Source organism: Salmo salar, chromosome 20 (assembly GCF_965601325.2).
Source record: "Salmo salar chromosome 20, fSalSal1, whole genome shotgun sequence".
Taxonomy (NCBI): Eukaryota; Metazoa; Chordata; class Actinopteri; order Salmoniformes; family Salmonidae; genus Salmo; species Salmo salar.
The window spans coordinates 31,029,796-31,057,360 of NC_138310.1; the positions used below are offsets into that span (position 1 = coordinate 31,029,796).

The 27,565-nt window shown below is 44.1% G+C and overlaps 1 protein-coding gene across 1 annotated transcript; it reads right to left on the bottom strand.

Moving 5' to 3' along the window:
- Positions 1-688: 688 nt before the first annotated feature.
- LOC106580444 (calsenilin) lies at positions 689-27,168 on the bottom strand. Its single transcript, XM_014161519.3, has 6 exons — positions 26,559-27,168; positions 20,359-20,428; positions 19,955-20,133; positions 19,745-19,849; positions 19,474-19,536; positions 689-2,436 (listed from the first exon to the last, which is right to left on the bottom strand). Exons 1-6 carry the CDS (start codon positions 27,036-27,038, stop codon positions 2,389-2,391), a joined length of 945 nt encoding a protein of 314 aa, XP_014016994.2. The 5' UTR covers positions 27,039-27,168; the 3' UTR covers positions 689-2,388.
- Between the last annotated feature and the right edge of the window lie 397 nt (positions 27,169-27,565).

The window sequence follows — 27,565 nt, forward strand, 5'->3', positions numbered from 1 at the left end:
GGCCTGCTAAAAAACTATGTCTCCAGATTGTATTGTGGACATCAGAAGCACTGTAATATTGTGCAATCCTCCTACTGTTGAAATGTGGACTGGGGCAATAACCACAGTTTCCTAATAGTACTGCATTACTTTATGAGAGAGAGAGAGAGCGCTCTAGGCCAGGCCATGCTGTCTGTGTATGCATTAGTTCCATGGTCTGGTCTCTAGTTTGTTTCATTCATTCATGCCACACACACACACGAACATAACTAATCTGTTCTAGGCTAGGTCACATGAGCAATGTTGTTATGGGAGAGACAGAGAAAACCTCTGTTACAACACTACTTCTGAGACGTGATTTCCTAGAACAGGTCCACTGGGTACAGTATAGGGCCTTGGGATAGGGGCTATAGTTAGGGCTTAAGTATGGGGGTATGATGGATGGGGTATGGGTGTATGAGGTGGGGCTGGGTATGGGGCTGTGTTTTCTGCAGTCTGAGCTGTCAACATGTTACAGGTATAAATGGTGGTATTACCATATCATGATTATGGTATAGTTATGGTATAGTTTTGCTGTCTCAGAATTGTCCCTGGTTTCAATGAGAAAATGTAATGATACTTTATGCCACAGGAACACTGTTCCCTTATTCACTACTGTGTGTGTATATATATATATATATATATATATATATATATATATATATATATATGTGTGTGTGTAGTACAACAACAACAACAAACACCTTATCAGGGTTTAGGATAGGTAAGTATAGTGATGTCGTCACTAGTGGCCAGAGTTCATACCTCAGATGATGACATCATAGATATCCCAAATGGCACCCTATTCCCTTTATAGTGCACAACATTTGACCAGGGCCATGGCACCCTATTCCCTTTATAGTGCACTACTTTTGAAAGGGTATAGGGTGCCATTTGGGTCATTAACAAAACAAAAACTCTGATGAGGGATTAAGAAGAGGGATCAAGTCCTAGCTGTATACTCTGTATTCCTCTGAGGATGGCTTTAGTTTACAACACATATACATCTTAGTATATCTGTCTTATTATTATTACACATATTATAAGGTGGCACTGACATACTGTACATCTAAAGCTTATTCTCACTCGCGGGTCCGTTGGTGACAGAGCAGAACCAGTGACCCTCCCTTTGTCACTTAGAACTATGACCAGATGCAACCAGTAGGGGTAGAACCCACCGACCGTAGGGGTACCTCTACACTCCAGAACTGACTTGGAATTAAACAAGATACCTGTAGGATCAAATGATCAAATGATCCAATGATACTTATATTAAACATGTTAGGCTACAATTATATCAATTAGTGTTCTGTAAGTGGTAAGAAAAGGCCAGACAAAATCTGTGTGGATGTTAACTTTAACACCTGTTACCCATAGTGGAGTACAGGTGAGAGCTTGACACCTGGCTTTAGGATGCTATTATTATATATTACTGTCTATACATATCTACATACACACTGAGTTTTTCTTTAGTGGTCTACAGTGACTATCTACATTTACAATCAATGCATTCTCTTCTGGTGCATATTGTACAAAATGAACAATTCTTAGTGCAAGCAAATCACACATCACATCTGACAAACATGCTTCAGTTCTTTTCTTTTTAGTGTCTCTGTGGTGTTTGGTGCCGGTGCCCCTGCTCGGGATCAGTCCAGCTTTCTGTACGCTACATCAACTCTCTCAAACACTCTTCAGAGAAGTGTGTCAGTGTGTCCATAGATATCCTTTCCTGGCAAGCCTCTGCTGGGAGGAAAGGGTGTGTGTGCGTGTGTGTGTTTGTACAGCATTTGTGAGTGTGGGGAGATTGTGTGTGTGTAGTATGTTTATGTGCAGACAGATAGTGTGTGTGTGTACAGAATGTATGTGTGCGGAGACACTGTGTGTTATAGCTACAGCATCCTTATCTGGTGGCCAGCAACATCGTGATGAGTTTCTCTCCTCTATTTCCACTCTCACACTCTCTCTCCATCATTTGATTGGTCATTTGTCTTTTGGGTCCAATGAGGAGGCAGAGTACTAGAAGCTCATAGGATGAGCAGTGTTGAGCAGTTTGGTCCTTCTTTCTTTTTTCTTTGGGAGGCTGAGAATCTTTAATAGCAGAGGTCCCAGTAGCTCTCTTCTCTTTCTCTAGTGTTCTCTTTAGTCCAGAAGCAGTGGCAGGTTGAGACTAGTGCAGCAGTAAAGAAACTAGTTTCTACACATGTACATATCTGTGGATTAGCTAATCCTATACATACTGCACTAGATGTAGTGTGTGTGTGTGTGTCTGTGTGTGTGTGTGTGTGTGTGTCTTGGGATTGGACAGAAGTTGTGTATAGACAGAAGTACAGGATCGGATGTTGGGAATGGCGTAGAACGTTCTGCTGGGGTCTAGAGCACGTTCTCAAAAAGTTGCATGGAGTTCATTATGTTCTCATCCTGAAACAGAAACATACAGGACAGAACATTGAGCGAAAGTCATGAGGCTGCTTTTTTGTTCACTTGGATTATTAGTCTATGAACTAAAACATTCAGCAAATCTCCCACTGACATCTACATAACACTTTACTTGGAGGGGTTATTCATAAGACATTCACAACACCTTTATGAAACCAGTCATAACACCTTCATGAGTATTGCAGTATGATTTATAACCTTCATAACACATTATTCAATATCAATCATAAGGAATTTTCAAAATACAAGTTCATTTTCATTACATAACTAAAAGTTATCAGCAACACTGAAATAGTTCTTATTTATCCATTGTAAAACACAAACGTGTATGTTCACAGCCACAGTACCCAACCCCCTAAGTGTTAACCTAAGAGCACATGTTTTGGGCTTATCTTGATAGAGCTTATCTTGATAACACTGTAGGCCTAACTTGACATTGGCTCCAGACCAGGAGCCATATAATACAACTTTTGCTTTCAGTCTTCCCTGTGGCTCAGTTGGTAGAGCATGGTGTTTGCAACGCCAGCATGGTGTGTGCAACGCCAGGGTTGTGGGTTTGATTCCCACGGGGGGCCAGTACAAAAAATAAATAAAAAAAATGCATGAAATGAAATGTATGAATTCACTACTGTGTGTCGCTCTGGATAAGAGCGTCTGCTAAATGACTAAAATGTAAAAAATGTTATTGTCCATGTTACAGAGAACAACAGAAATGTGTCTTCTGTGCTTACTACTCAACTCTCCCAGCTAGCACACACATAGTGCAGCACCCCTGGATGGAGAGCATGTTGCTCAAGGGCCCAATGGAAGGGATTTGAAAGGAACTGAACAGTTACCAGATCAGTTCCCCCCTTATTCAGCTCCCGGTGTATGTGACAATAAAAACATGTTTTAAATTGTCAAACTGGTGACCTTTCGGCTACAAGTCCAACTCCTTAGTTGCTGGGCTATATAATAGGGCGGCTTAGTTGAAATTTCCAGAATGATTGTTCATTTTGTGTTAAAAGCACCAAATTTTGCAGAGAGATAGATTTACGTGTCCTGAAAATATTTAGATATTGTGACATCACAGATGTTGCCCCTGGGGGTCATCTTACAAATTAAAGGTTTAATAAAATAAACACATCCAGGAAAGAGTAGCTTGGCATTACCAACAGGAGTAAACAGCACATGACTGACAGTAAAGACTCCTGGGTCAAGTCATTGCTTCCAGTCAAACTCCTGGGTCAAGTCATTGCTTTCAGTATGACCCCTGGGTTAAATTGTGTGACCCAGGAGTTGTTCCTGTCAGCTGTGTGTTGTTATCTCCTGAATCAAGATTCATGCTAAGCTGCTCCTTCCAGGATTAATAAAAAATAAGGGAGGGGATGTTCTGATCAGTGGTGTAGTGGAGGGTAAACCCACAAACACCGTTTACACACCTGTTTTATTTTTTGCAAGCATTTACCCACCTATTGCAGAAAAATGCATTGAAAATAAAGGGATCGTTAATTTATTCACAGCGAATGGCGACTAATGTTTAACCATATATTTTCTGATTATGATGAAGACATTTTTTATTTTTTATTTTTTTTATTTCACCTTTATTTAACCAGGTAGGCAAGTTGAGAACAAGTTCTCATTTACAATTGCGACCTGGCCAAGATAAAGCAAAGCAGTTCGACACATACAACAACACAGAGTTACACATGGAGTAAAACAAACATACAGTCAATAATACAGTAGAAAAATACAGTAGAAAAAAAAGTCTATATACAATGTGAGCAAATGAGGTGAGATAAGGGAGGTAAAGGCAAAAAAGGCCATGGTGGCAAAGTAAATACAATATAGCAAGTAAAACACTGGAATGGTAGATTTGTAGTGGAAGAAAGTGCAAAGTAGAAATAATGGGGTGCAAAGGAGCAAAATAAATAAATACAGTAGGGGAAGTGGTAGTTGTTTGGGCTAAATTATAGATGGGCTATGTACAGGTGCAGTGATCTGTGAGCTGCTCTGACAGTTGGTGCTTAAAGCTAGTGAGGGAGATAAGTGTTTCCAGTTTCAGAGTTTTTGTAGTTCGTTCCAGTTATTGGCAGCAGAGAACTGGAAGGAGAGACGGCCAAAGGAGGAATTGGCTGTGGGGGTGACCAGAGAGATATACCTGCTGGAGCGCGTGCTACAGGTTGGTACTGCTACGGTGACCAGTGAGCTGAGATAAGGGGGACTTTACCTAGCAGGGTCTTGTAGATGACCTGGAGCCAGTGGGTTTGGCGACGAGTATGAAGCGAGGGCCAGCCAACGAGAGCGTATAGGTCGCAGTGGTGGGTAGTATATGGGGCTTTGGTGACAAAACGGATGGCACTGTGATAGAATGCATCCAGTTTATTGAGTAGGGTATTGGAGGCTATTTTGTAAATGACATTGCCGAAGTCGAGGATCGGTAGGATGGTCAGTTTTACGAGGGTATGTTTGGCAGCATGAGTGAAGGATGCTTTGTTGCGAAATAGGAAGCCAATTCTAGATTTAACTTTGGATTGGAGATGTTTGATGTGAGTCTGGAAAGAGAGCTTACAGTCTAACCAGACACCTAGGTATTTGTAGTTGTCCACATATTCTAAGTAAGAACCGTCCAGAGTAGTGATGCTGGACGGGCGGGAAGCGATCGGTTGAAGAGCATGCATTTAGTTTTACTTGTATTTAAGAGCAGTTGGAGGCCACGGAAGGAGAGTTGTATGGCATTGAAGCTCGTCTGGAGGGTTGTTAACCTGTTAGGGCTAGGGGGCAGCATTGACACGGCTGGATAAAAAACATACCCGATTTAATCTGGTTACCACTCCTACTCAGTAACTAGAATATGCATATACTTATTACATATGGATAGAAAACACCCTAAATTTTCTAAAACTGTTTGAATGGTGTCTGTGAGTATAACAGAACTCAAATGGCAGGTCAAAACCTGAGAGATTCCTTTACAGGAAGTGGCCTGTCTGACCATTTCTGGAACTTCTTTGCCATCTCTATCATTTACTAAGGATCTCTGCTCTAACGTGACACTTCCCACGTCGTCCATAGGCTCTCAGAGCCCGGGAAAAAAGAGAATGTCGTCATTCCAGCCCCAGGCTGAAACACATTATCGCCTTTCTCAAGTGGCCCATCAAGAGACACTAGCTTATGCGCGTGACCCCGACCGCCCCCGCCTTTGGGATTTTTTCCTCTGTTTGCCAAAAAGGAGATTCCCTGTCGGAATTTTATCGCTTTTCTACGAGAAAAATGACGTAAAAATTGATTTTAAACAGCGGTTGACATGCTTCGACGTACGGCAATGGAATACTTTGAATTTTATTGTCAGGAATTGCGCCAAGCGCGCGACACTTCTTTACTATTTCGGATAGTGTCTGGAACGCACGAACAAAACGCCGCTATTCGGATATAACGATGGATTATTTTGGACCAAACCAACATTTGTTATTGAAGTAGACGTCCTGGGTGTGCATTCTGAGGAAGACAACAAAAGGTAATGACATTTTTATAATAGTAAATATGATTATGGTGAGTGCTAAACTTGCCGGGTGTCTAAATAGCGAGCCCGTGATGCCTGGGCTATGTACTTAGAATATTGCAAAATGTGCTTTCACCAAAAAGCTATTTTAAAATCGGACATATCGAGTGCATAGAGGAGGTCTGTATCTATAATTCTTAAAATAATTGTTATGCTTTTTGTGAACGTTTATCGTGAGTAATTTAGTAAAATGTTAGCGAATTCCCCGTAAGTTTGCGGGGGGTATGCTAGTTCTGAACGTCACATGCTAATGTAAAAAGCTGGTTTTTGATATAAATATGAACTTGATTGAACAAAACATGCATGTATTGTATAACATAATGTCCTAGGGTTGTCATCTGATGAAGATCATCAAAGGTGAGTGCTGCATTTAGCTGTCTTCTGGGTTTTGGTGACATTATATGCTGGCTTGAAAAATGGGTGTCTGATTATTTCTGGCTTGGTACTCTGCTGACATAATCTAATGTTTTGCTTTCGTTGTAAAGCCTTTTTGAAATCGGACAGTGTGGTTAGATTAACGAGAGTCTTATCTTTAAATGGCTGTAAAATAGTCATATGTTTGAGAAATTGAAGTAATATGATTTTGAAGATTTTGAAAATCGCGCCACAGGATGGCAGTGGCTGTTACGTAGGTGGGACGAATTCGTCCCGCCGGTCCCATAGAGGTTAACACAGTGTCCCAAGAAGGGCCAGAAGTATACAGAATGGTGTCATCTGCGTAGAGGTGGATCAGAGACTCACCAGCAGCAAGAGCGACATCATTGATGTATACAGAGAAAAGAGTTGACCCAAGAATTGAACCCTGTGGCACCCCCATAGAGACTACCAGAGGCCTGGACAACAGGCCATCCGATTTGACACACTGAACTCTATCAGAAAAGTAGTAGGTGAACCAGGCGAGGCAATCATTTGAGAAACCAAGGCTATTGAGTCTGCCGATGAGGATGTGGTGATTGACAGAGTCGAAAGCCTTGGCCAGGTCAATGAATACGGCAGCACAGTATTGTTTCTTATCGATGGCGGTTACGATATCGTTTAGGACCTTGAGAGTGGCTGAGGTGCACCCATGACCAGCTCTGAAACCAGATTGCATAGCGGAGAAGGTGCGGTTGGATTCGAAATGGTCGGTAATTTGTTGACTTGGCTTTCGAAGACCTTAGAAAGGCAGGGTAGGATAGACATAGGTCTGTAGCAGTTTGGGTCAAGTACATTGGTACTGTACTAGCTGAAACATGTGAGCTAGATAACAACATAGGGTGCAATTCACTTAGTGTGTGCTGCAAATATTGTGCATCACCAAATGTTCCACTTTGAAATGCATCCTCTGCAAGAGATGTGCTATATAAATATGATCTGATTTGATTCCCCTCTGGGTTCCCAGAGAGAGAGATGTGAGCACACCAAGTACTTTGAGGTTGCTCTAAAGCGGAAAGGTGGAATAAAAGAGTCAGGAGCAGGTTTTCTTAATTGAACAAAGTTCTCTATTGAGGTATTTTTTTCTTCTCAAACACTCCAACACAATCAAGGAGGATCAACCAAGGAAAACAAGGAACAAGGAACACATGGTGAGTATCTTCAAACTATAACATAAATCACAGGTGTGTCACCGCCTTAACGATCCATTTGTGGAGAACCCTCTTCAGGTGGTGGTCCGGATCCGTGGTGGCCATTCCCAAGAGGTAGTTTGTCCTCTTCTTCTCCCTTCCGAAAGGCATGTCCTCACCTTTGGAGAAGCAAACACTTTTCTTTCTCCAGCTCCCTGAGCTTCCTACTTATGAAGAGAATAGGCCTCTCTGCTTCGCCTTTACCCTTGGCTAGGATGGCCCGAGCCCCGTATCTGAGGCGTCTGCCTGCACAATGAACTCTTGGGAGAAATCAGGAGCCTGCAGGACGGGATCAGAGCACAGGCTGTCTTTTAGCAACTGGAAGGCTTCTTCTGTCTTGTCCTTCGACGCTACACGGTTTGGCAGGTTTTTCTTGATGAGGTTTGTGAGGGGGGTGGCAATGGTTGCATATCCAGAGATGAAACAGCGATAATATCCCGTTATCCCCAAGAAGGCTCGGACGTCCCGTTTCGTCTGGGGCCGAGGCCAATCCCGAATTGCCCTGGTCTTTTCTGCCTGTGGGCGTATTTTTCCGTTCCCCACGGTGTATCCCAGGTATTCCGCTTCGGACAGACCCAGGCAGCATTTGTTTGGATTTGCCGTCAGCCCTGTAGCCTCCAGGCTCACGAGAACCGCCCCAGACGCAGGAGGTGGCTATCCCAGTCCTCGCTGTGGATGACCACATCGTCTACGTACGCCACTGCGAACTCTTGATGGGGTTGTAGAATGGCATCCATGAGGCGTTGGAAAGTTGCCGCAGCACCATGCAGTCCGAAGGGCATCCTCACATACTGAAAAAGCCCCTCCGGTGTGGTGAAGGCAGTCTTTGGGGCGGTCCTCCGGAGCCACCAGCTCTTGCCAATATCCTTTCGTCAAATCCAGGGTGGTGATGAACTTGGCCTTTCCTAAACGCTCCAAGAGTTCATCCACGCGGGGCATGGGATATGCGGCGAAAGTAGAGATGGCGTTTACACCTCTAAAGTCGTTGCAGAGCCTCATACTACCGTCAGGTTTGGGGACCAGGACTATGGGACTGGACCATTCACTCGTAGATGGCTCGATCACCCTCATCCTCAGCATCTCCCTTACCTCATTCTTAGCAATGACTCGGCGGGCCTCAGGAATCCTGTAAGGCCGCATATGCACCTTCTTGCCGGGTTCAGTGTGGATATGGTGAAACAGGACATCTGTTTGTCCTGGGAAGGGAGAGAATACCCTGCCGAATTGCATAATCAGCTTGTCTAGCTGTCTAGACTTCTCCGGCAGGAGAGTTCGGCCACGGCGCACCTGTAGCAGGGCCTCCTCTTTTTCCTTGTCCTCCACGGCCATCAAAGCCACACCCTCCTCTCTTCCATGGTACTTCAGCAGGTTGATATGATAGAGTTGGACCTTCTTCCTCCTGTCAGGTTGCTTGATGAGGTAATTGACCGATGAGACCCTTTCTGTTACCTCGTAGGGCCCCCTCCACTGCGCCAGCAAGCAATGTTCGGCCGTGGGCACGAGTACCAGTACTTTCTCTCCCATGGTGAACTCCCTGGGTGTCGCTGACTTATGGTAGGCTTGGCCTTGAGTCTGTTGCGCCTTCTCCATATGTTCCTTTACTATGGGCCAGACTGCCGACAGGCAGTCCCTCATCAGGATAACATGTTCTATCGTCGACCGGAATGGGCATGGTTGGGCATCCGAGGTCTCCTTGGCTAAGTCGAGGATCCCTCGACATGGCTGGCCGTAGAGAAATTCGAATTGGGAGAACCCAGTGGACGCCTGGGTACTTCTCGCAGGGCAAACATTAAGTGGGGCAGAAGCATGTCCCAGTTATTCCCATCTCTGGACACCACTCTTCTCAACATGCTTTTAATTGTTTTGTTCAGGCGTTCGCACAAACTGTCTGTCTGCGGGTGGAATATGCTTGTGCGTATCTGTTGAACCTGGTATAACCGACACGAGTCCTTCATCAATCGGGACATGAACGGGGTTCCCTGGTCGGTTAGGATCGTCTTGGGAAGGCCCACCCGGGAGGACAGCATGAACAATTCCTTGTCGATTCCCTTTGACGACATGTTGCGAAGGGGTATGGCCTCTGGGAACTTAGTAGCGTAATCTACGACAATCAGGATGTACTCGTATCCTCTGGCAGATTTCGGGGGGGTCCCACGAGGTCCATAGCTATGCGTTCGAAGGGGGTCTCTATAATGGGGAGAGGAATCAAAGGATTGCGCGGGTGTGGCCGTATGGCCGTACGCTGACATTGATCACACGTCCTACAATACCTGGCCACATCTAGGGTGACACGGGGCCAATAGAAACTCTGCCTGATTCTGTCGATCGTTTTGTCCTGTTCCAGGTGTCCTTCTAGGACGTGGAAATGGGCTAGCTGTAGGACAGTATCCCTGTATGGTCTAGGCACCATTAGTAATTCCTATTTTCCCCCCTTTGTTGCACAACCCAATACAAGAGACCCTGCCTGATTGCATAGTAGGGAAGAGAGGGCTCACCTGATCCGTCAACATTTCCTCATGACATCCCGTAGGTCTGGGTCTCTATGCTGAGAGGTGCCGAACTGTCCCTAAAATTCTTGGGGCAGGTAGACCTCAGTAGAGGGGTGGGGTGGTTGTTCCCCATCCCCATCGGGGGTGCCCGATGAGAATCTCTTCCATGTTCCCTCCTCTGATGGGGCTTCAAATATAGCCCTTAGCCTCTGGTTGCGCCTTCCTTCCTCCGTCGTATTTAACCCTTCGCAGGTGTCTTCATCGGAGGTTTCCTGGAATAGCTGTCGGAGGCGTTGGGTCTGTATTCGTCCTCTGCTTCAGAGGACGAGGCCGAGTCTACATTTCCTTGTAGGGCTACTACCTCGGGCTTGGACTTGTTTTCTTTCTTTCTTTCTCTACTTTCCTACCCCCGTGGTGGCCCGGCTCTTGGCGTGTGATAGAGAGACCCAATCCCTTTTGTCCGGTGCGTAACGTCATCTGCCGAAGCTCCTTATATAGGGGACAGTCTCTTCCGATCAATAATGGCACCTTCAGCTGGGGTACTTTCCCCACCCTGACTATACACCTTTCTTTCAGGGTAAGAATGGACAGACTCATGGTGGGGTAATAGTGGGTGTCTCCATGGATACCGGACACAGCTACTTTGTCTGGTAGCAGTGTTGCTGTGGTCACCATCTGCTCCTCCACGAACGTAAGCATACTTCCAGAGTCGAGAATGGCTACCACGTCTCGTCCTTCTATTCAAACCGGAATCTCTGGGGCTGGGGATATTTCTGCTAACCAACAGAGGTGATCCTGCCCTCTGGGACCGGGATGCATGGGGATGGGCAGCGATGACTTGGTGGCCATGGACTTGTCCTTTCTGGGACATTGTGGGGCCTAATGGTCCGGAGACTGGCATTTATAGCACCGACCCTGTTGTGTGGGTGATGACTTCTCCCACGTCCGGAGTGGATTTGGTCGTTTCGGTGGCGGACGTGCCGGGGTTACACCGGCTTGGCAGAGTCTTTCCGGACCTCCTTTTCCCCTTTTAACAACTCCCATGTAGATCGGTACGTTTCCACAGCCTCGGCTATTGGTTTGCTTGCCCCATGACCCTTTTTATGTCCCTGGGTAATTCCCTCAAAATCTTGTCCACTACAAGCGTCTCTACTACATGTCCTACTCCCTTTCCGGGCTCCAGCCATTATTTCGTTAGGCGTAGGAATGCGAATATCTGGGCACGGACGGGTTGGTCGGCCATATAGGTCCATTGATGGAACTTTACGGTTCTATCTCGGGCAGTCAGCTGGTACCGGGACAGAATCTCCGTTTTTATTCGCACATAGTCAGCAGCTTCGCAGGGGTCCAGGTCATAGTAGGCTTCTTAGGCTATCCCGGTCAAAAGAGAAGCTAACGCACTCACCCATTCTGTGGGGGGCCACTCTTCCAATGTGGCCGTCCATTCGAACATTATGATGAAAGCCTCAATATCATCCTACTTTGAGAGGCAAGGTAAGATTGAAGCCGAGTGAAGCTGCTCTCTCGGTTCTTCTCGCCGGCTCAGCTGTTGTTGCATGAGTTCTATGGTTGACTCCGGTGCTGTGATCAACTGTTGTAGTAGAGCGATATCCATCCTTCTTGAATGATTCCTCTGTGTCTACTCGTAGATTTTCGTTTTCCTCACTTATCCTTGTGTCACTCGTCCACATAATGCCCGCATTCTCCACTAATGTGAGCGGACCAAGTACTTTGAGGTTGCTCTAAAGCGGAAAGGTGGAATAAAAGAGTCAGGAGCAGGTTTTCTTAATTGAACAAAGTTCTCTATTGAGGTATTTTTTTCTTCTGAAACACTCCAACACAATCAAGGATGATCAACCAATGAAAACACAAATCTTCTTCTTTACAAGAACAAGGAACACAAGATGAGTATCTTCAAACTATAACATAAATCACGGGTGTGTCACCACCTTAATGATCCGTTCGTGGAGAGCTCCCTTCGGGTGGTGGTCTGAATCCGTGGTGGCCATTCCCAAGAGGTAGTTTGTCCTCTTCTTCTCCCTTAGGAAAGGTATGTCCTCTCCTTTAGAGAAGCAAACACTCTTTTCTTTCTCCAGCTCCCCTCACTGCTGGTTCCCTCCTCTCTCTTGTAGGGGAAAGAGAATACGTCATTAGTACCATCAGCTGTACTTAATTGCCTCTGATCACCTTGACTCACTCAGGCTGGGCTACTATCCGTGGGACCAGCCTGTCCTCTTGTGGTCCTTCCACAGAGATGACAAGAAAAACCTGTGCCACCCCTACTGCTTTCTCTTGTTAACATGGTTCTCCAGGGTCCCAGTCTGACCCTAGTGACATCCTATCAAAACAATCTGACATTTAGAAAATAACAGGGTTGGGCTCAATTCCATTTAAATTCAAGTCAATTTAGAAAGTAAAACAAATTTATCTGGGAGTTTGTAGAATTTTGTATTAATGAGACTTGAGACAGCACAAGTCCCACATTAAATATTGTAAATATACTTTAAATATTGTAAAATATTGTACAATTATTATTCTTTGAAATACTATTTTTCATATACTGTTTAAGCTAGAAACGCCATTGAACTTTAAAACATGTAGACTAGTCAACTTTTGATAACATTAATACTTACAAACTATTAAGCTTTTTGTCCTCTCCTAAAAAATCTCATCCACTTTAATGCAATTTCTTCAACATTCTAAAGGTCCCATTGTTAAAAACTCAGACTTCCAACATTCTATCCACAGTAAACAACTTTTGACAAAAATCAGCTACTTTGACCATTTTTCAATAAGTTAGACAAAAACTTAGAGCATGCGAAATCTTAGTCTGCTTCTCTGCTATTCAAATCTGAAATCGGAACAGAAATATCTTCTACAAATCAAATGATACAGCTGTTTTAGTAACCATGTTTACAGTTAATTCATTAAGATGAATCTAAAGATATTATTTACAGTTATTTACATATGTACAAGAGTAATTGTATTACATTTGAAGTGATGGAGAATGAGAACTACAGTGGCTTGCGAAAGTATTCAATCCCTTGGCATTTTTCCTATTTTGTTGCCTTACAACCTGGAATTAAAATAGATTTTTGGGGGGTTTGTATCATTTGATTTACACAACATGCCTACCACTTTGAAGATGCAAAATGTTTTTTATTGTAAAACAAACAAGAAATAAGACAAAGAAATGGAAAACTTGAGTGTGCATAACTATTCACCCCCCCAAAGTCAATACTTTGTAGAGCCACTTTTTTGCAACAATTACAGCTGCAAGTCTCTTGGGGTATGTCTCTATACGCTTGGTACATCTAGCCACTGGGATTTTTGCCCATTAATCAAGGCAAAACTGCTCCAGCTTCTTCAAGTTGGATGGGTTCCGCTGGTGTACAGCAATCTTTAAGTCATACCACAGATTCTCAATTGGATTGAGGTCTGGGCTTTGACTAGGCCATTCCAAGACATTTAAATGTTTCCCCTTAAACCACTTGTGTTGCTTTAGCAGCATGGTTAGGGTCATTGTCCTGCTGGAAGGTGAACCTCCGTCCCAGTCTCAAATCTCTGGAAGACTGAAACAGGTTTCCCTCAACAATTTCCATGTATTTAGTATCATCCATCATTCCTTCAATTCTGACCAGTTTCCCAGTCCCTGCCGATGAAAAACATCCCATGCATGCTTCACTGTGGGGATTGTGTTCTCGGGTGATGAGAGGTGTTGGGTTTGCGCCAGACATAGCGTTTACCTTGATGGACAAAAAGCTACATTTTAGTCTCATCTGACCAGAGTACCTTCTTCCAAATGTTTGTGGAGTCTCCCACATGCCTTTTGGCGAACACCAAACGTGTTTGCTTATTTTTTTCTTCAAGCAATGTCTTTTTTTCTGGCCACTCTTCCGTAAAGCCCAGCTCTGTGGTGAATATGCCTTAAAGTGGTCCTATGTACAGATACTCCAATCTCCGCTGTGGAGCTTTGCAGCTCCATCAGGGTTATCTTTGGTCTCTTTGTTGCCTCTCTGATTAATGCCCTCCTTGTTTTGGTGGGCGGCCCTCTCTTTGCAGGTTTGTTGTGGTGCCATATTCTTTCCATTTTTTAATAATGGATTTAATGGTGCACCATGTAGAAGTTCAAAGTTTCGGATATTTCAACTCAACCCTGATCTGTACTTCTCCACAACTTTGTCCCTGACCTGTTTGGAGAGCTCCTTGGTCTTCATGGTGCCGCTAGCTTGGTGGTGCCCCTTGCTTAGTGGTGTTGCAGAATCTGGGGCCTTTCAGAACAGGTATAGTGAGATCATGTGACACTTAGATTGCACACAGGTGAACTTTATTGAACTAATTATGCGACTTCTGAAGGTAATTGGTTGCACCAGATCTTATTTAGGGGCTTCATAGCAAAGGGGGTGAATACATATGCACGCACCACTTTTCCCCCCAAAATTATTTTGAATATTTTGAAACAAGTAATTTTTTTATTTCACTTCGCCAATTTGGAATATTTGGTGTATTTCCATTACATGAAATCCAAATAAAAATCCATTTAAATTACAGGTTGTAATGCAACAAAATAGGAAAAACACCAAGGGGGATGAATACTTTTGCAAGGCACTGTATGTACAAGTGTTGGTCCCATGTTTCATGAGCTGAAATAACAGATCCCAGAAATGTTCCATACACACGATAAGCGTATTTCTCTCAAATTTTGTGCGCAAATTTGTTTACATCCCTGTTAGTGAGCATTTCTCCTTGGCCAAGATAATCCATCCACCTGACAAGTGTGGCATATCAAGAAGCTGATTAAACAGCATGATCATTGCATAGGTGCACCTTGTGCTGGGAACAATAAAAGGCCACTCTAAAATGTGCAGTTTTGTCACACAAAACAATGCCAAATTTTGAGGGAGCGTGCAATTGGCATGTTGACTGCAGGAATGTCCACCAGATAATTGAATGTTAATTTCTCTTACATTACAATGTCGTTTTAGAGAATTTGGCAGTATGTCCAACCGGCCTCACAACTGCAGACCATATGCAACCATGCAAGTCCAGGACCTCCACATCCGGCTTCTTCACCTGCGGGATCGTCTGAGACCAGCCACCGGGACAGCTGTTTAAACTGTGGGTTTGTACAACCAAATCATTTCTGCACAAACTGTTAGAAACCGTCTCAGAGAAACTCATCTGCGTGCTCGTCGTCTTCACCAGGGTCTTGACCTGACTGCAAATCGGTGTTGTAACCGACTTCATTGGGCAAATGCTTACATTTGATGGCCACTGACTCAATCCCAGTTTCAACTGTACTGGGCAGATGGCAGACAGCGTGTATGGCATCGTGTGGGTGAGCGGTTTGCTGATGTCAACATTGTGAACAAAGTGCCCCATGGTGGCGGTGGGGTTATGGTATGGGCATGCATTATATCGATTGGCAATTTGAATGCACAGAGATATCGTGATGAGATCCTGAGGCCCATTGTCGTGCCATTCATCCGCCGCTGTCACCTCATGTTTCAGCATGATAATGCACGACCCCATATCGCAAGGATCTGTACACAATTTCTGGAAGCTGAACATGTCCCAGTTCTTCAATGGCCGGGAATACTCATCAGACATGTCACCAATTAAGCACATTTGGGATGCTCTGGATCAACGTGTGTGACAGCAGGTTCCAGTTCCTGCCAATATCCAGAAACTTCGCACAGCCATTGTAGAGGAGTGGGACAACATTCCACAGGCCACAATCAACAGCCTGAGCAACTCTATGTGAAGGAGATGTGCCGCGCTGCATAAGGCAAATGGTGGTCACACCAGATACTGACAGGTTTTCTGATCCACGTACCTACCTTTTTTTAAGGTGTCTGTGACCAGCCCTAATGAATTGATTTAAATTGACTGATTTCCTTATATGAACTGTAACTCAGTAATATCTTTGAAATTGTTGTATGTTGCGATTATATTTTTGTTCAGTGTACATCTTTCTGTTCCATTGGTTAGTATTGGATTACGCTACTGACTGCAAGTACCAGAATGCTTGGCGACAGGAAAAGGAAGTAGAACAAGAACGCTGCAGTTATGAAGAAGTGACAAGTGATTAGCCTGGCTTTTGCTAGAAACATTATTTTATTGTTTTGTAAAATCTAAAGTGGTAAAATGTAACGTGAACAAGTATTGTTATTAAAAGAAGCTTTCATTTTATAAGAAAAGTCCTGAGTCATTACTTTGAAGATAGTTATTCTATAGCATCAACTACATTTTCTCTCAACTTTTACAAACTGACATTATGACCACTTTCCTAGCACGTTAGACAAAAACTCTACTTATCTGCTTTACAAATCAGCAATCAGAATATAAATATATTCTACCAATCAGGAGATAGAGTTGTTTTAGTATATATTTTAGTAATCTTGCTCTCTATTTTTATTAAACCTTTATTTCCTCATATCTCTCAACAATACATGTTATTTTTAACCTTTAACAGCTTGAATATATTTGTGTGTTGCTTTTCTCTGTTGGAAAGCAGCATTATGTGTGGGTGTGGGCACACACCAATCAGAGTACGGAATTTGCCATCATGTTGGCTGCTCTGATGAACCCTCATTCTGCCACTGACTCATTACTTAAGAACTACATATGCATCATGTAAGTCAAGTCTTAAGTGCATGTGAAAATGTCATGGGATGCATTTCCTCCATTCCTGAAGATGGTGGCTCTAAGCATTATAATCACAAGCTCCAACCCTGCTGGTGCAGGGCAACCCAACCCCAGAAGTAACTATTCTTATCAACAGTATGCAAAAATTTGCTATGTGTTGTCTTAAGAATTTAACATTCTCTGTGTTGGTCTTGCCAAGCCCCATTGTCACACCTCTGAGAAGTAGAAGTTACGTCATGTAGGTCTGATATCTGATTGGAGGTTAACTTAACTCAGGTTTTGAATCCAAACAACTCAGATGCTTATAAAAGGGTTTAAGATTCAAAGCTCTTTCTCTTATTTGTTCCTGACCTGCTGTGGTGAGATACTATTTCTTTCCTTCTTTCAAATCAAATCAAATGTTATTTGTCACATGCACTGAATACAACAGGTGTAGACCTTACCGTGAAATGCTTACTTACAAGCCCTTAACCAACAATGCAGTTCAAGAAAAATAGTTATGAATATATTTACTAAATAAAAAGTAACACAATAAAATAACAATAATGAGGCTATATACAGGGGGTACCGGTACCGAGTCAATGTGCAGTTGTACAGGTTAGTCTAGGTCATTGGTACATGTAGGTAGGGGTAACATGACTATGCATAGATAATAAACAGCGAGTAGCAGCAGTTTAAATAGTCCGGGTAGCCATTTGATTAATTGTTCAGCAGTTTTATGGCTTGGGGAAGCTGTTAAGGAAACTTCTGGACCTAGACTTGGTGCTCTGGTACTGCTTGCCGTGCGGTAGCAGAGAGAACAGTCTGGAGTCTTTGACAATTTTTTGGGCCTTCCACTCTCCACCCCATGGACTTTTTGGGCATGGCCTTTCAGGCTATGATTTCTTTCTCCCTGACCATGCTTAGAATAATGCCTTGTAATGCTTGTTAATGCCTTGTAACTTAAGCTTTATGCCGTGTATGTGATTCCATTCGTTTTACAAAGTAATTAAATACACTTATATTTAGAATCCATTCTCAGACATTTCTTCATTGCCTATTACTGTAACTCAACCATAGTCTCTTTCATATTGCAAATTATTTTTATGTCAGATAAACATTTTAATAGGATAATTGCTTAGTCTTATTTTGAGTCACGTGATAGATTTAGAATATACACATATCAAAAATGATCGCCCACTACACTGGCTTACCAACTTCAACAGATACTGTTGTGGGCATCTTCCTCTCCCTTGTTATAGACCTTTGTTTCCTCATATCGCTCAGAACATGAATGTCTTTAAAGACTAACAGAACATTGTGGCTTTGTGCTAGGACCCCAAAATGCTGATCCAGCTTTAAATAGGGGTTCTAGCACCGGTCTGAGCACATTTTTACTAAACAGTATGTTGTAAATCATATGTAGTATGATTAGTACACAGTGTGTAGTTTAAGTAAGCAGTAGGCAAGACAGATTTCGAACACGGCCTCTGTAGTAGTCTAAAGACAGCTTGTGAATAGTCATTGCGTTCCAAAATGGCCACTCCACCTAGGGCTATAATGGCCCTTTCAGCTTTGTCAAATTTAATGAAACTCAGCAGGATTGTAGAGCCCACCAACAGGGGGTGGCAGGTAGCCTAGTGGTTAGAGCATTGGGCCAGTAACTGAAAGGTTGCTGGATTAAATCCCCAAACTGACAAGGTAAAAACAAATTGGTCGTTCTGCCCCTGAGCAAGGCTGTTCCCCGGGTGCCGAAAATGTGAATGTCGATTATGGCAGCCCCCCGCTTCTCTCTGATTCAGAGGGGTTGGGTTAAATGTGGAAGACACATTTCAGTTGAAGGCATCCCCCCTTAATGATGGACTGTTGTTTCTCTTTGCTTATTTGAGCTGTTCTTGCCATAATATGGCCTTGGTCTTTTACCAAATAGGGTTATCTTCTGTATACCACCCCTACCTTGTCACAACACAACTGATTGGCTCAAACGAATTAAGAACAAAATAAATCCCACAAATGAACTTTTACAAGGCACACCTGTTAAATGCATTCCAGGTGACTACCTCATGAAGCTGGTTGAGAGAATGCCAAGAGTGTGCAAAGCTGTCATCAAGGCAAATGGTGGCTACTTTGAAAAATCTCAAATATAAAATATATTTCACAAACTCAACTATTATTATGCTTAGTCACCCCACTAACAGAAAATGCATATTTCAATAAGATAATTTGGATCATTCCAAGGTGGCATCCTGTCGTTTTGAAAGATCACGAGAGAGGATACAAAACACTCAATGCACACTCAATGCACACAGTCACTAACCGCTAATCCTGCTCCTAGTCTGTTACATGACTAGTGTGTCAGAGGGTTGGGTACTGTGGCAGTATAAATACACATTTCCACTGTTAAATAATTGTATAATTATAATTGTATTTTATTTAACTTTTATTTAACTAGGCAAGTCATTTAAGAACAAAGTATTATTTACAATGATAGCCTACCCAGTGATAATCCAATGATAAAAAAAATATTTATTTTGAAAACTTCTGATGTTGTTTGAATGTTGAATATATTTGTTAAATGTGAAAAAGTTTGTAACTGAGGATGCTGCAACACTCCTAAAGGTGACTGGTTTCATAAATGTGTTATGAATGCCTTAGTTATAGCCACTACAAGTAAAGTGTTAACAACATCTATGTATTTTATTATTTATTTCAAAATTGAGCTAGCGTACAGATGTGCTGAAATGTTTTGTAACTGTGGTACCTTCTGACAGGTCTCAATGAACTCGTCAATGGTCACCACTCCATCTCGGTTTCTGTCCATTTTCTAAAGAAAGGAGAAAGGGAGGGGTAAGGGAGAGACAGAAAGGAAGGAAGTAAGGAGAGAGGAAGAGAGCAAGTTTAGTGGGTATCAAAAGCTTTTTTTTGGTGTGTGTATGGACAGTGTTTGCGGGGGGGGGTGTGTGTGTGTGTGTGTGTGTGTGTGTGTGTGTGTGTGTGTGTGTGTGTGTTTGTGCGCACAGTACGGCACGCACCTGGAAGAACTTATCCACATGTTCAGAGGGTGCCTCGTCCCGTACACTGGGGTAGGTGTACCTGCCCATCATATCATAGATGGACTTCATAATAGCCAGCATCTCCTGAGAAAGAGAGAGAGAGTGAGAGTCATAGTTTACCGTGATGTATCTAAAACTAGCCAATCATTTAGATATGCAATGTTTCTATAGTAGCCAATCACAGAGTACCTCTTTAGTGATGTATCCGTCCTTGTTGATGTCATACAGGTTGAAGGCCCAGTTGAGTTTCTCTGTGACTGTCCCTCTCAGAAGAACAGACAGGCCGATCACAAAGTCCTCAAAACGAATAGAGCCGTTTCTGTCCATATCAAACGCATTGAACAGGAAATGTGCATAGGTGGTGGCGTCTGTAGGATAGAAGGAGGGAGGGAATGAGAGAGGGTTGAGGAGGCGAGGGAGAGGGAAGGGGAAGGGGAGAGTGTTAGTGGTAGGAAGACATTCAAATAATCAGCAACCATAAGCTTTTCCTGGCATTCTTCATATAAATCTGTCAGAGTTGGGTGTACTATTATCATATTCCAGGCACATGGAAACAGAGAGTCAATGGAGATAAAGTAGCTCTCTCCTCTCACCTCCTTGGGGAAAGAACTGAGAATAGATGGTCTTGAACGTCTCTTCATCAACCAAACCACTGGGACACTCCTACCAGAGAGAGAGAGGGAGGGGTGTACAGGGAGTCCGTATACTCAAATCTACTCGATCACATTTATTCAACATTCTCATGTAAAACTCCAAACTGCCCAAAAATAAAGATCCATGCTCAACCTCTAGATGACGCCGAAGAGGATGACTGACGTTTTACATGTTCCTAACCAATTGTGCTATTTTGTTAGTTTTTTTGCATTGTTTGTAACTTATTTTTTGACTTATTTTGTACATAATGTTGCTGCTACTGTCTCTTATGACCGAAAATAACTTCTGGACATCAGAACAGCAATTACTCATCACAAACTGGAAAAAGCTTTTTCCTTTAACGAGTCCAACGAGAAGGATATACTGCTCTCCTGGGAACAGGCCCAAATCCCCGTCATTTGCGTTAAAAAAAGACGGAGGAAAAGAGGACGCAGATTGGGCTGCCTTCTGAGAATCCGTAGGCGAGCGAGTAAACTCACACTGTAACGCCCTGGCCATAGAGAGGGTTTTTTGTTCTCTATTTTTGGTTAGGCCAGGGTGTGACATGGGTGGGCGTTCTATGTTCCATTTTCTATGCTGGTGTATTACTTTGTTTCGGCTGTGTATGGCTCTCAATCAGGAACAGCTGTAGATCGTTGTTGCTTATTGAGAGTCATACATAGGCAGCCTGTTTTTCCTCTGGGGTTTGTGGGTGAATGTTTTCCGTATAGCTTATGTACCTTATGGAACTGTGTAGTCGTTGTTTTGTTTGTTTTTGTAAGTGTTCACTTTTCATCAAATTAAAAAGATGAGCATTCATATTCCCGCTGCGTTTTGGTCCTGTGTTCCAGACGACCGTTACAGATTCACCCACCATAAACGGACCAAGCAGCGTGAGAGGAAGGAGAAGAGGGTTCAGAATTCCTGGACGTGGGAGGAAATACTGGACGGAAAGGGACCATGGAGACAAGCTGGGGAATATCGGCGCCCGAAAAAGGAGCTGGAGGCAGCGAAAGCTGAGAGGCGGTGGTATGAGGCAAGGGAGCGCAACAGGCACACGGGAAGTGTGGCAGAGCCAGGATGGAATTCTGGGCCAACTTCCCGTGCTTACAGGAGGCAGCGTAGTACTGGTCAGGCACCGTGTTATGCAGTAAAGCGCATGGTGTCCCCAGTACGCATTGGTAGCCCGGAGCGCTACATGCCAGCCCCCCGCAAGTGCCATGCGAGAGTGGGCATCGAGCCAGGACGGGTTGTGCCAGCTCAGCGCGTCTGGTCTCCAGTGCGCCGTTTCGGTCCAGGCTATCCTGCGCCGGCTCTGCGCACTGTGTCTCCAGGGCGCTGGGAGGGCTCAGTTCGTCCTATGCCTGCGTTCCGCCCGTGCCGGGCTAGAGTGGCCATTCAGCCTGGAGTAGGGGTGTCAAGCCTACGCACCAGAACTCCAGTGCTCCCACAGCCCGGTCTATCCTGTGCCTCCTCCTTGGACCAGGCCTCCAGTGGGTCTCCCCATCCTGGTCTATCCTGTGCCTCCTCCTCGGACCAGGCCTCCAGTGGGTCTCGCCAGTCCGGAGCCGCCAGAGCCGCCCGCCAGTCCGGAGCCGCCAGAGCCGCCCGCCAGCCGGGCGCAGCCAGGGTCGCCCGCCAGTCCTCCGGCGCACCTAAGTGGGCCAAGCCGAAGATGGAGCGGGGCCCACGTCCCGCACCAGAGCCACCGCCGAAAGGAAGGCCCACCCGGACCCTCCCCTTTAGAGTCAGGTTGTGCGGCCGGAGTCCGCACCTTTGGGGGGGGTACTGTAACGCCCTGGCCATAGAGAGAGTTTTTTGTTCTCTATTTTTGGTTAGGCCGCCAGGGTGTGACATGGGTGGGCGTTCTATGTTCCGTTTTCTATGTTGGTGTATTACTTTGTTTTCGGCCGTGTATGGCTCTTAATCAGGAACAGCTGTAGATCGTTGTTGCTGATTGAGAGTCATACATAGGCAGCCTGTTTTTCCTTTGGGGTTTGTGGGTGAATATTTTCCTGTTTAGTTTTTGTTAACCTTTTGGGGCTAGGGGGCAGTATTTTCACGGCTGGATAAAAAAACGTACCCGATTTAATCTGGTTACTAATCCTACCCAGTAACTAGAATATGCATATACTTATTATATATGGATAGAAAACACCCTAAAGTTTCTAAAACTGTTTGAATGGTGTCTGTGAGTATAACAGAACTCATTTGGCAGGCAAAACCCTGAGACATTTTCTGACAGGAAGTGGATACCTGATGTGTTGAATTACCTTTAAGCCAATGCCATTGAAACACACAGGGGCTGATTAATGTTTTGGCACTTCCTATTGCTTCCACTAGATGTCACCAGCCTTTACAAAGTGTTTTGAATCTTCTACTATGAGATCTGACCGAACAAGAGCCTTGGAACGGTGATGGCCGATTAGACTCTGGCGCGCGAGGTCATGTTGGGTACCCTCGTTCCAAAACGTTTTAAAAGAGAATGCATTCGTCCACCTTGAATATTATTCATGTTCTGGTTAAAAAAGGCACTAATGATTTATGCTATACAACGTTTGACATGTTTGAACGAACGTAAATATATTTTTTCCCCTCGTTCATGAAGTGAAGTCCGGCGGGCTTAGATCATGTGCTAACAACACGGAGCTTTTTGGACATAAATGATGAGCTTTTTTGAACAAAACTACATTCGTTATGGACCTGGGATTCCTGGAAGTGACATCTGATGAAGAGAATCAAAGGTAATGGATTATTTACATAGTATTTTCGATTTTAGATCTCTCCAACATGGCCGTTTGTCTGTATCGCAAAGCGTATTTTTCTGGGCGCAGTGCTCAGATTATTGCAAAGTGTGATTTCCCAGTAAGGTTATTTTTAAATCTGGCAAGTCGATTGCGTTCAAGAGATGTAAATCTATAATTCTTTAAATGACAATATAATATTTTACCAATGTTTTCTAATTTTAATTATTTAATTTGTGGTGCTGACTTGACTGCCGGTTATTGAAGGGAAACGATTTCCTGAACATCAACGCCATAGTAAAACGCTGTTTTTGGATATAAATATGAACTTGATAGAACTAAAAATGCATGCATTGTCTAACATAATGTCCTAGGAGTGTCATCTGATGGAGATTGTAAAAGGTTAGTGCATCATTTTAGCTGGTTTTATGGTTTTGGTGACGCCTGTCTTTGAATTGACAAAACATTACACACAGCGATTGTCAATGTACTCTCCTAAGATAATCTAACTTTATGCTTTCGCCGTAAAACCTTTTTGAAATCGGACAACGTGGTTAGATTAAGGAGATGTTTATCTTTCAAAGGGTGTAAGATAGTTGTATGTTTGAAAAATGTGAATTTTGACATTTATTTGGTTTCAAATTTGCCGCTCTTGAAATGCACCTGCTGTTGATAGGGTGCACCACGGGTGGCACGCTAGCGTCCCACATAGCCCCAAGAGGTTAAACCTGACAGAACTGTTGCTGGTCGTTTTTGGTTTATTTTTGTAAAGTGTTCATTCGGTCCATTAAAATCGTTCATGATGAACACATCCTCCGCTGCACCTTAGTCTCATTTTGACGACGGCCGTTACACACACTGCCTTCCGTTCTACTTGCTAACATACAATCATTGGAAAATAAAATTGATGACCTACGATTACGATTATCCTACCAATAGGACATTAAGAACTGTAACATCTTATGTTTCACCGAGTCGTGGCTGAACAACGATAATATAGAGCTGGCAGGATTTTCCATGCACCGGCAGAACATAGATGCTACATCTACGTAAGACGAGGGGTGGAGATGTGTGTCTTTTTGTCAATAACAGCTGGTGCGCAATGTCTAATATTAAAGAAGTCTCAAGGTATTGCTCGCCTGAGGTAGAGTACCTAGCATAGACTGGAATATGTTCCGAGATTCACCCAATGGCATTGAGGAGTATACCACCTCAGTCATCGCCTTCATCAATAAGTGCATTGACGACTGCGTCCCCACAGTGACCGTACGTACATACCCCAACCAGAAGCCATGGATTACAGGCAACATCCGCATTGAGCTAAAGGCCAGAGCTGATGCTTTCACGGAGTGGGACACTAATCTGGACACTTATAAGAAATCCCGCTATGCCCTCAGACAAACCATCAAACAAGCAAAGCGTCAATACAGGATTAAGATTGAATCCTACTACACCGGCTCTGACGCTCGTCGGATGTGGCAGGGCTTGAAAACTATTACGGACTACAAAGGGAAACCCAGACACGAGCTGCGCAGTGACGGGAGCCTACCAGACGAGCTAAATGCCTTTTACGCTCGCTTCGAGGCAAGCAACACTGAAGCATGCACAAGAGCACCAGCTGTTCTGGATGACTGTGTGATAACGCTCTCGGTAGCCGATGTGAGCAAGACCTTTAAACAGGTCAACATTCACAAAGCTGCGGGGCCAGATGGATTACTAGGATGTGTACTCAAAGCATGCGCGGACCAACTGGCAAGTGTCTTCACTAACATTTTCAACCTCTCCCTGACTGAGTCTGTAATACCTACATGTTTCAAACAGACCAATCATAGTCCCTGTGCTCAAGGAAGTGATGGTAACCTACCTAAATGATTACAGCCCCGTAGCACTAATGTCAGTAGCCATGAAGTGCTTTGAAAGGCTGGTCATGGCTCACATCAACAGCATACTCCCGGATACTCTAGACCCACTCCAATTCGCATACCGCCCCAACAGATCCACAGATGATGCAATCTCAATCGTACTCCACACTGCCCTTTCCCACTTCGACAAAAGGAACACCTATATGAGAACGCTGTTCATTGACTTCAGATCAGCGTTCAACACCATAGTGCCCACAAAGCTCATCACTAAGCTAAGGACCCTGGGACTAAACACCTCTCTCTGCAACTGGATCCTGGACTTCCTGAGGGGCCACCTCCAGGTGGTAAGGGTAGGCAACAACACGTCTGCCACGCTGATCCTCAACACTGGGGCCCCTCAGGGGTGTGTACTTAGTCCCCTCCTGTACTCCCTGTTCACCCACGACTGCGTGGCCAAACACGACCCCAACACCATCATTAAGTTTGCTGACGACACAACGGTGGCAGGCCTGATCACCGACAACAATGAGACAGCCTATAGGGAGGAGGTCAGAGAACTGGCAGTGTGGTGCCAGGACAACAACCACTCCCTCAATGTGAGCAAGACAAAGGAGCTGATCGTGGACTACAGGAAAAGGTGGGCCAAACAGGTCCCCATTAACATCAACGGGGCTGTAGGTGAGCGGGTCGAGAGTTGTCCACATCACCAACAAACTATCATGGTCCAAACACACAAAGACAGTTGTGAACAAGGCGTGACAAAACCTTTTCTCCCTCAGGAGACTAAAAAGATTTGGCATGGGTCCCCAGATCCTCAAAAAGTTCTACAGCTGCACCATCGAGAGCATCCTGACTGGTTGCATTACCTGGTATGGCAACTGCTCAGCATCTGACCGTAAGGCGCTACAGAGGGTAATGCATATGGCCCAGTACATCACTGGGGCCAAGCTTCCTGCCATCCAGGACCTATATAACAGGCTGTGTCAGAGGAAAGCCAGTAAAATTGTCAGAGACTCCAGTCACCCAAGTCATAGACTGTTTTCTCTGCTACCGCACGGCAAGCGGTACCGGAGCACCAAGTCTAGGACCAAAAGGCTCCTTAACAGCTTTGACCCCAAAGCCATAAGACTGCTGAACAATTAATCAAATGATCACCGGACTATTACACTGACACCCCCCCCCCCCGGCATTTGTTTTGTACACTGCTGCTACTTGCTGTTTATTATCTATGCATAGTCACTTCACTTCACACAAATTACCTCAACTAACCTGTACCCCTGCACACTGACTTGGTAACGGTACCCCCTGTATATAGCCTTGTTATTGTTATGTTATTGTGTTACTTTTTATTATTATATATATATTTTTTCTTACTTTAGTAATTTGGTAAATACTTTCTTAACTCTTCTTCAACTGCGCTGTTGGTTAAGGGCTTGTAAGTAAGTATTTCATGGTAAGGTCTACACTAATGTGACAAATAAAGTTTCATTTGATTTGATTTGCAATCCCAGTCCCACAGCATCCCCACCCCATCCTCTCTGTTCCACTACGTACGTTCTTGAAGCCCCTGTATAGAGACTGGAGCTCCTTCTTGGTGAACTTGGTCTGAACCTGCAGCTGGTCCAAGCCTTCTGGCTGGTGACGAACCGTAGACAGCTCCAAATCACTCTCACTACTGTCTGTAAACAAGAGAGAAGAGGGAGAGACGGAGAGAGAGGGAGAGGGAAAGAGAGAGAGAGCGTGCGCGAGAGAGATAGAAGGGGATAGAGAGAAGGAGAGGGAAAGAGGGAGAAAGGAGGGAAAGAGGGAGAGAGGAAGGGGAAGACAGAGAAATAGAGGAAGAAGGATGGGTAGAGGATGAGTGCATGGCAAGCAGAGTAAGAGAGGAGAGGGAGGGGTAACACATGTAAGGCGTGAGATCAAGAAAGAGATAAAAGAAATAAAAGTGAAAAAGAGCGAGATAAAAACAAAGCGAGGACTCAAAATGAGAGGGAGGTACCTTCTTTTATAATGTGATCTTTGCAAAGAACCCATTTATATGTTAGTGTTCACTGACTAGATTTGAGTGAACAGGAGCCAGATTAGTAATACTGAAAACATTAATCCAATTAAAGCTATGACTAAGAATGTTGACTATAAGGCTGTTTGAGGTGTATTAGTCCTACTTGTTCAAACACAGTAAGAGAAAGCACTAAGACTGGGAGAAAGAAAAGCAAGACATAGATCAAAAAGGAGGTGGAGTTTCTAAAAACCATACTTACCATCTTTTAACACACAAAACAGAGAGAGTGTGTGTGTGAGAGAAAGTAAGAGATAGAGATGTAAAGACAGTAAATGGAGGTAAGAGAAGTACAGAGAGACAGTGAGAAAAGGGAGGGGAAAAACAGAGAACATGGTCAAGTCAAGTCAGACATTGTGGAATACAAATACTGGCTAGGGAGAACAAAAGAGGAATAGACAGAATCTTCATAAATGCAGTTTGTTGCCCTCTCTCCCTCCACCCTCCCTCCAACTGCTCTCCCTTCTTCTCCCTCCATCTTACCTCTCTCCCTCCACCCTTC

Coding starts and splice junctions, on each gene's coding strand:
- LOC106580444 (XM_014161519.3), bottom strand. CDS start 27,038: ATGGGTTCTTTGCAAAGATCACATTATAAAAGAAGGTACCTCCCTCTC. Junction 20,134..20,358: donor TCAGTTCTTTCCCCAAGGAG/GTGAGAGGAGAG, acceptor TCTATCCTACAG/ACGCCACCACCTATGCACAT. Junction 2,437..19,473: donor TCATTGAGACCTGTCAGAAG/GTACCACAGTTA, acceptor TTTCTGTTTCAG/GATGAGAACATAATGAACTC.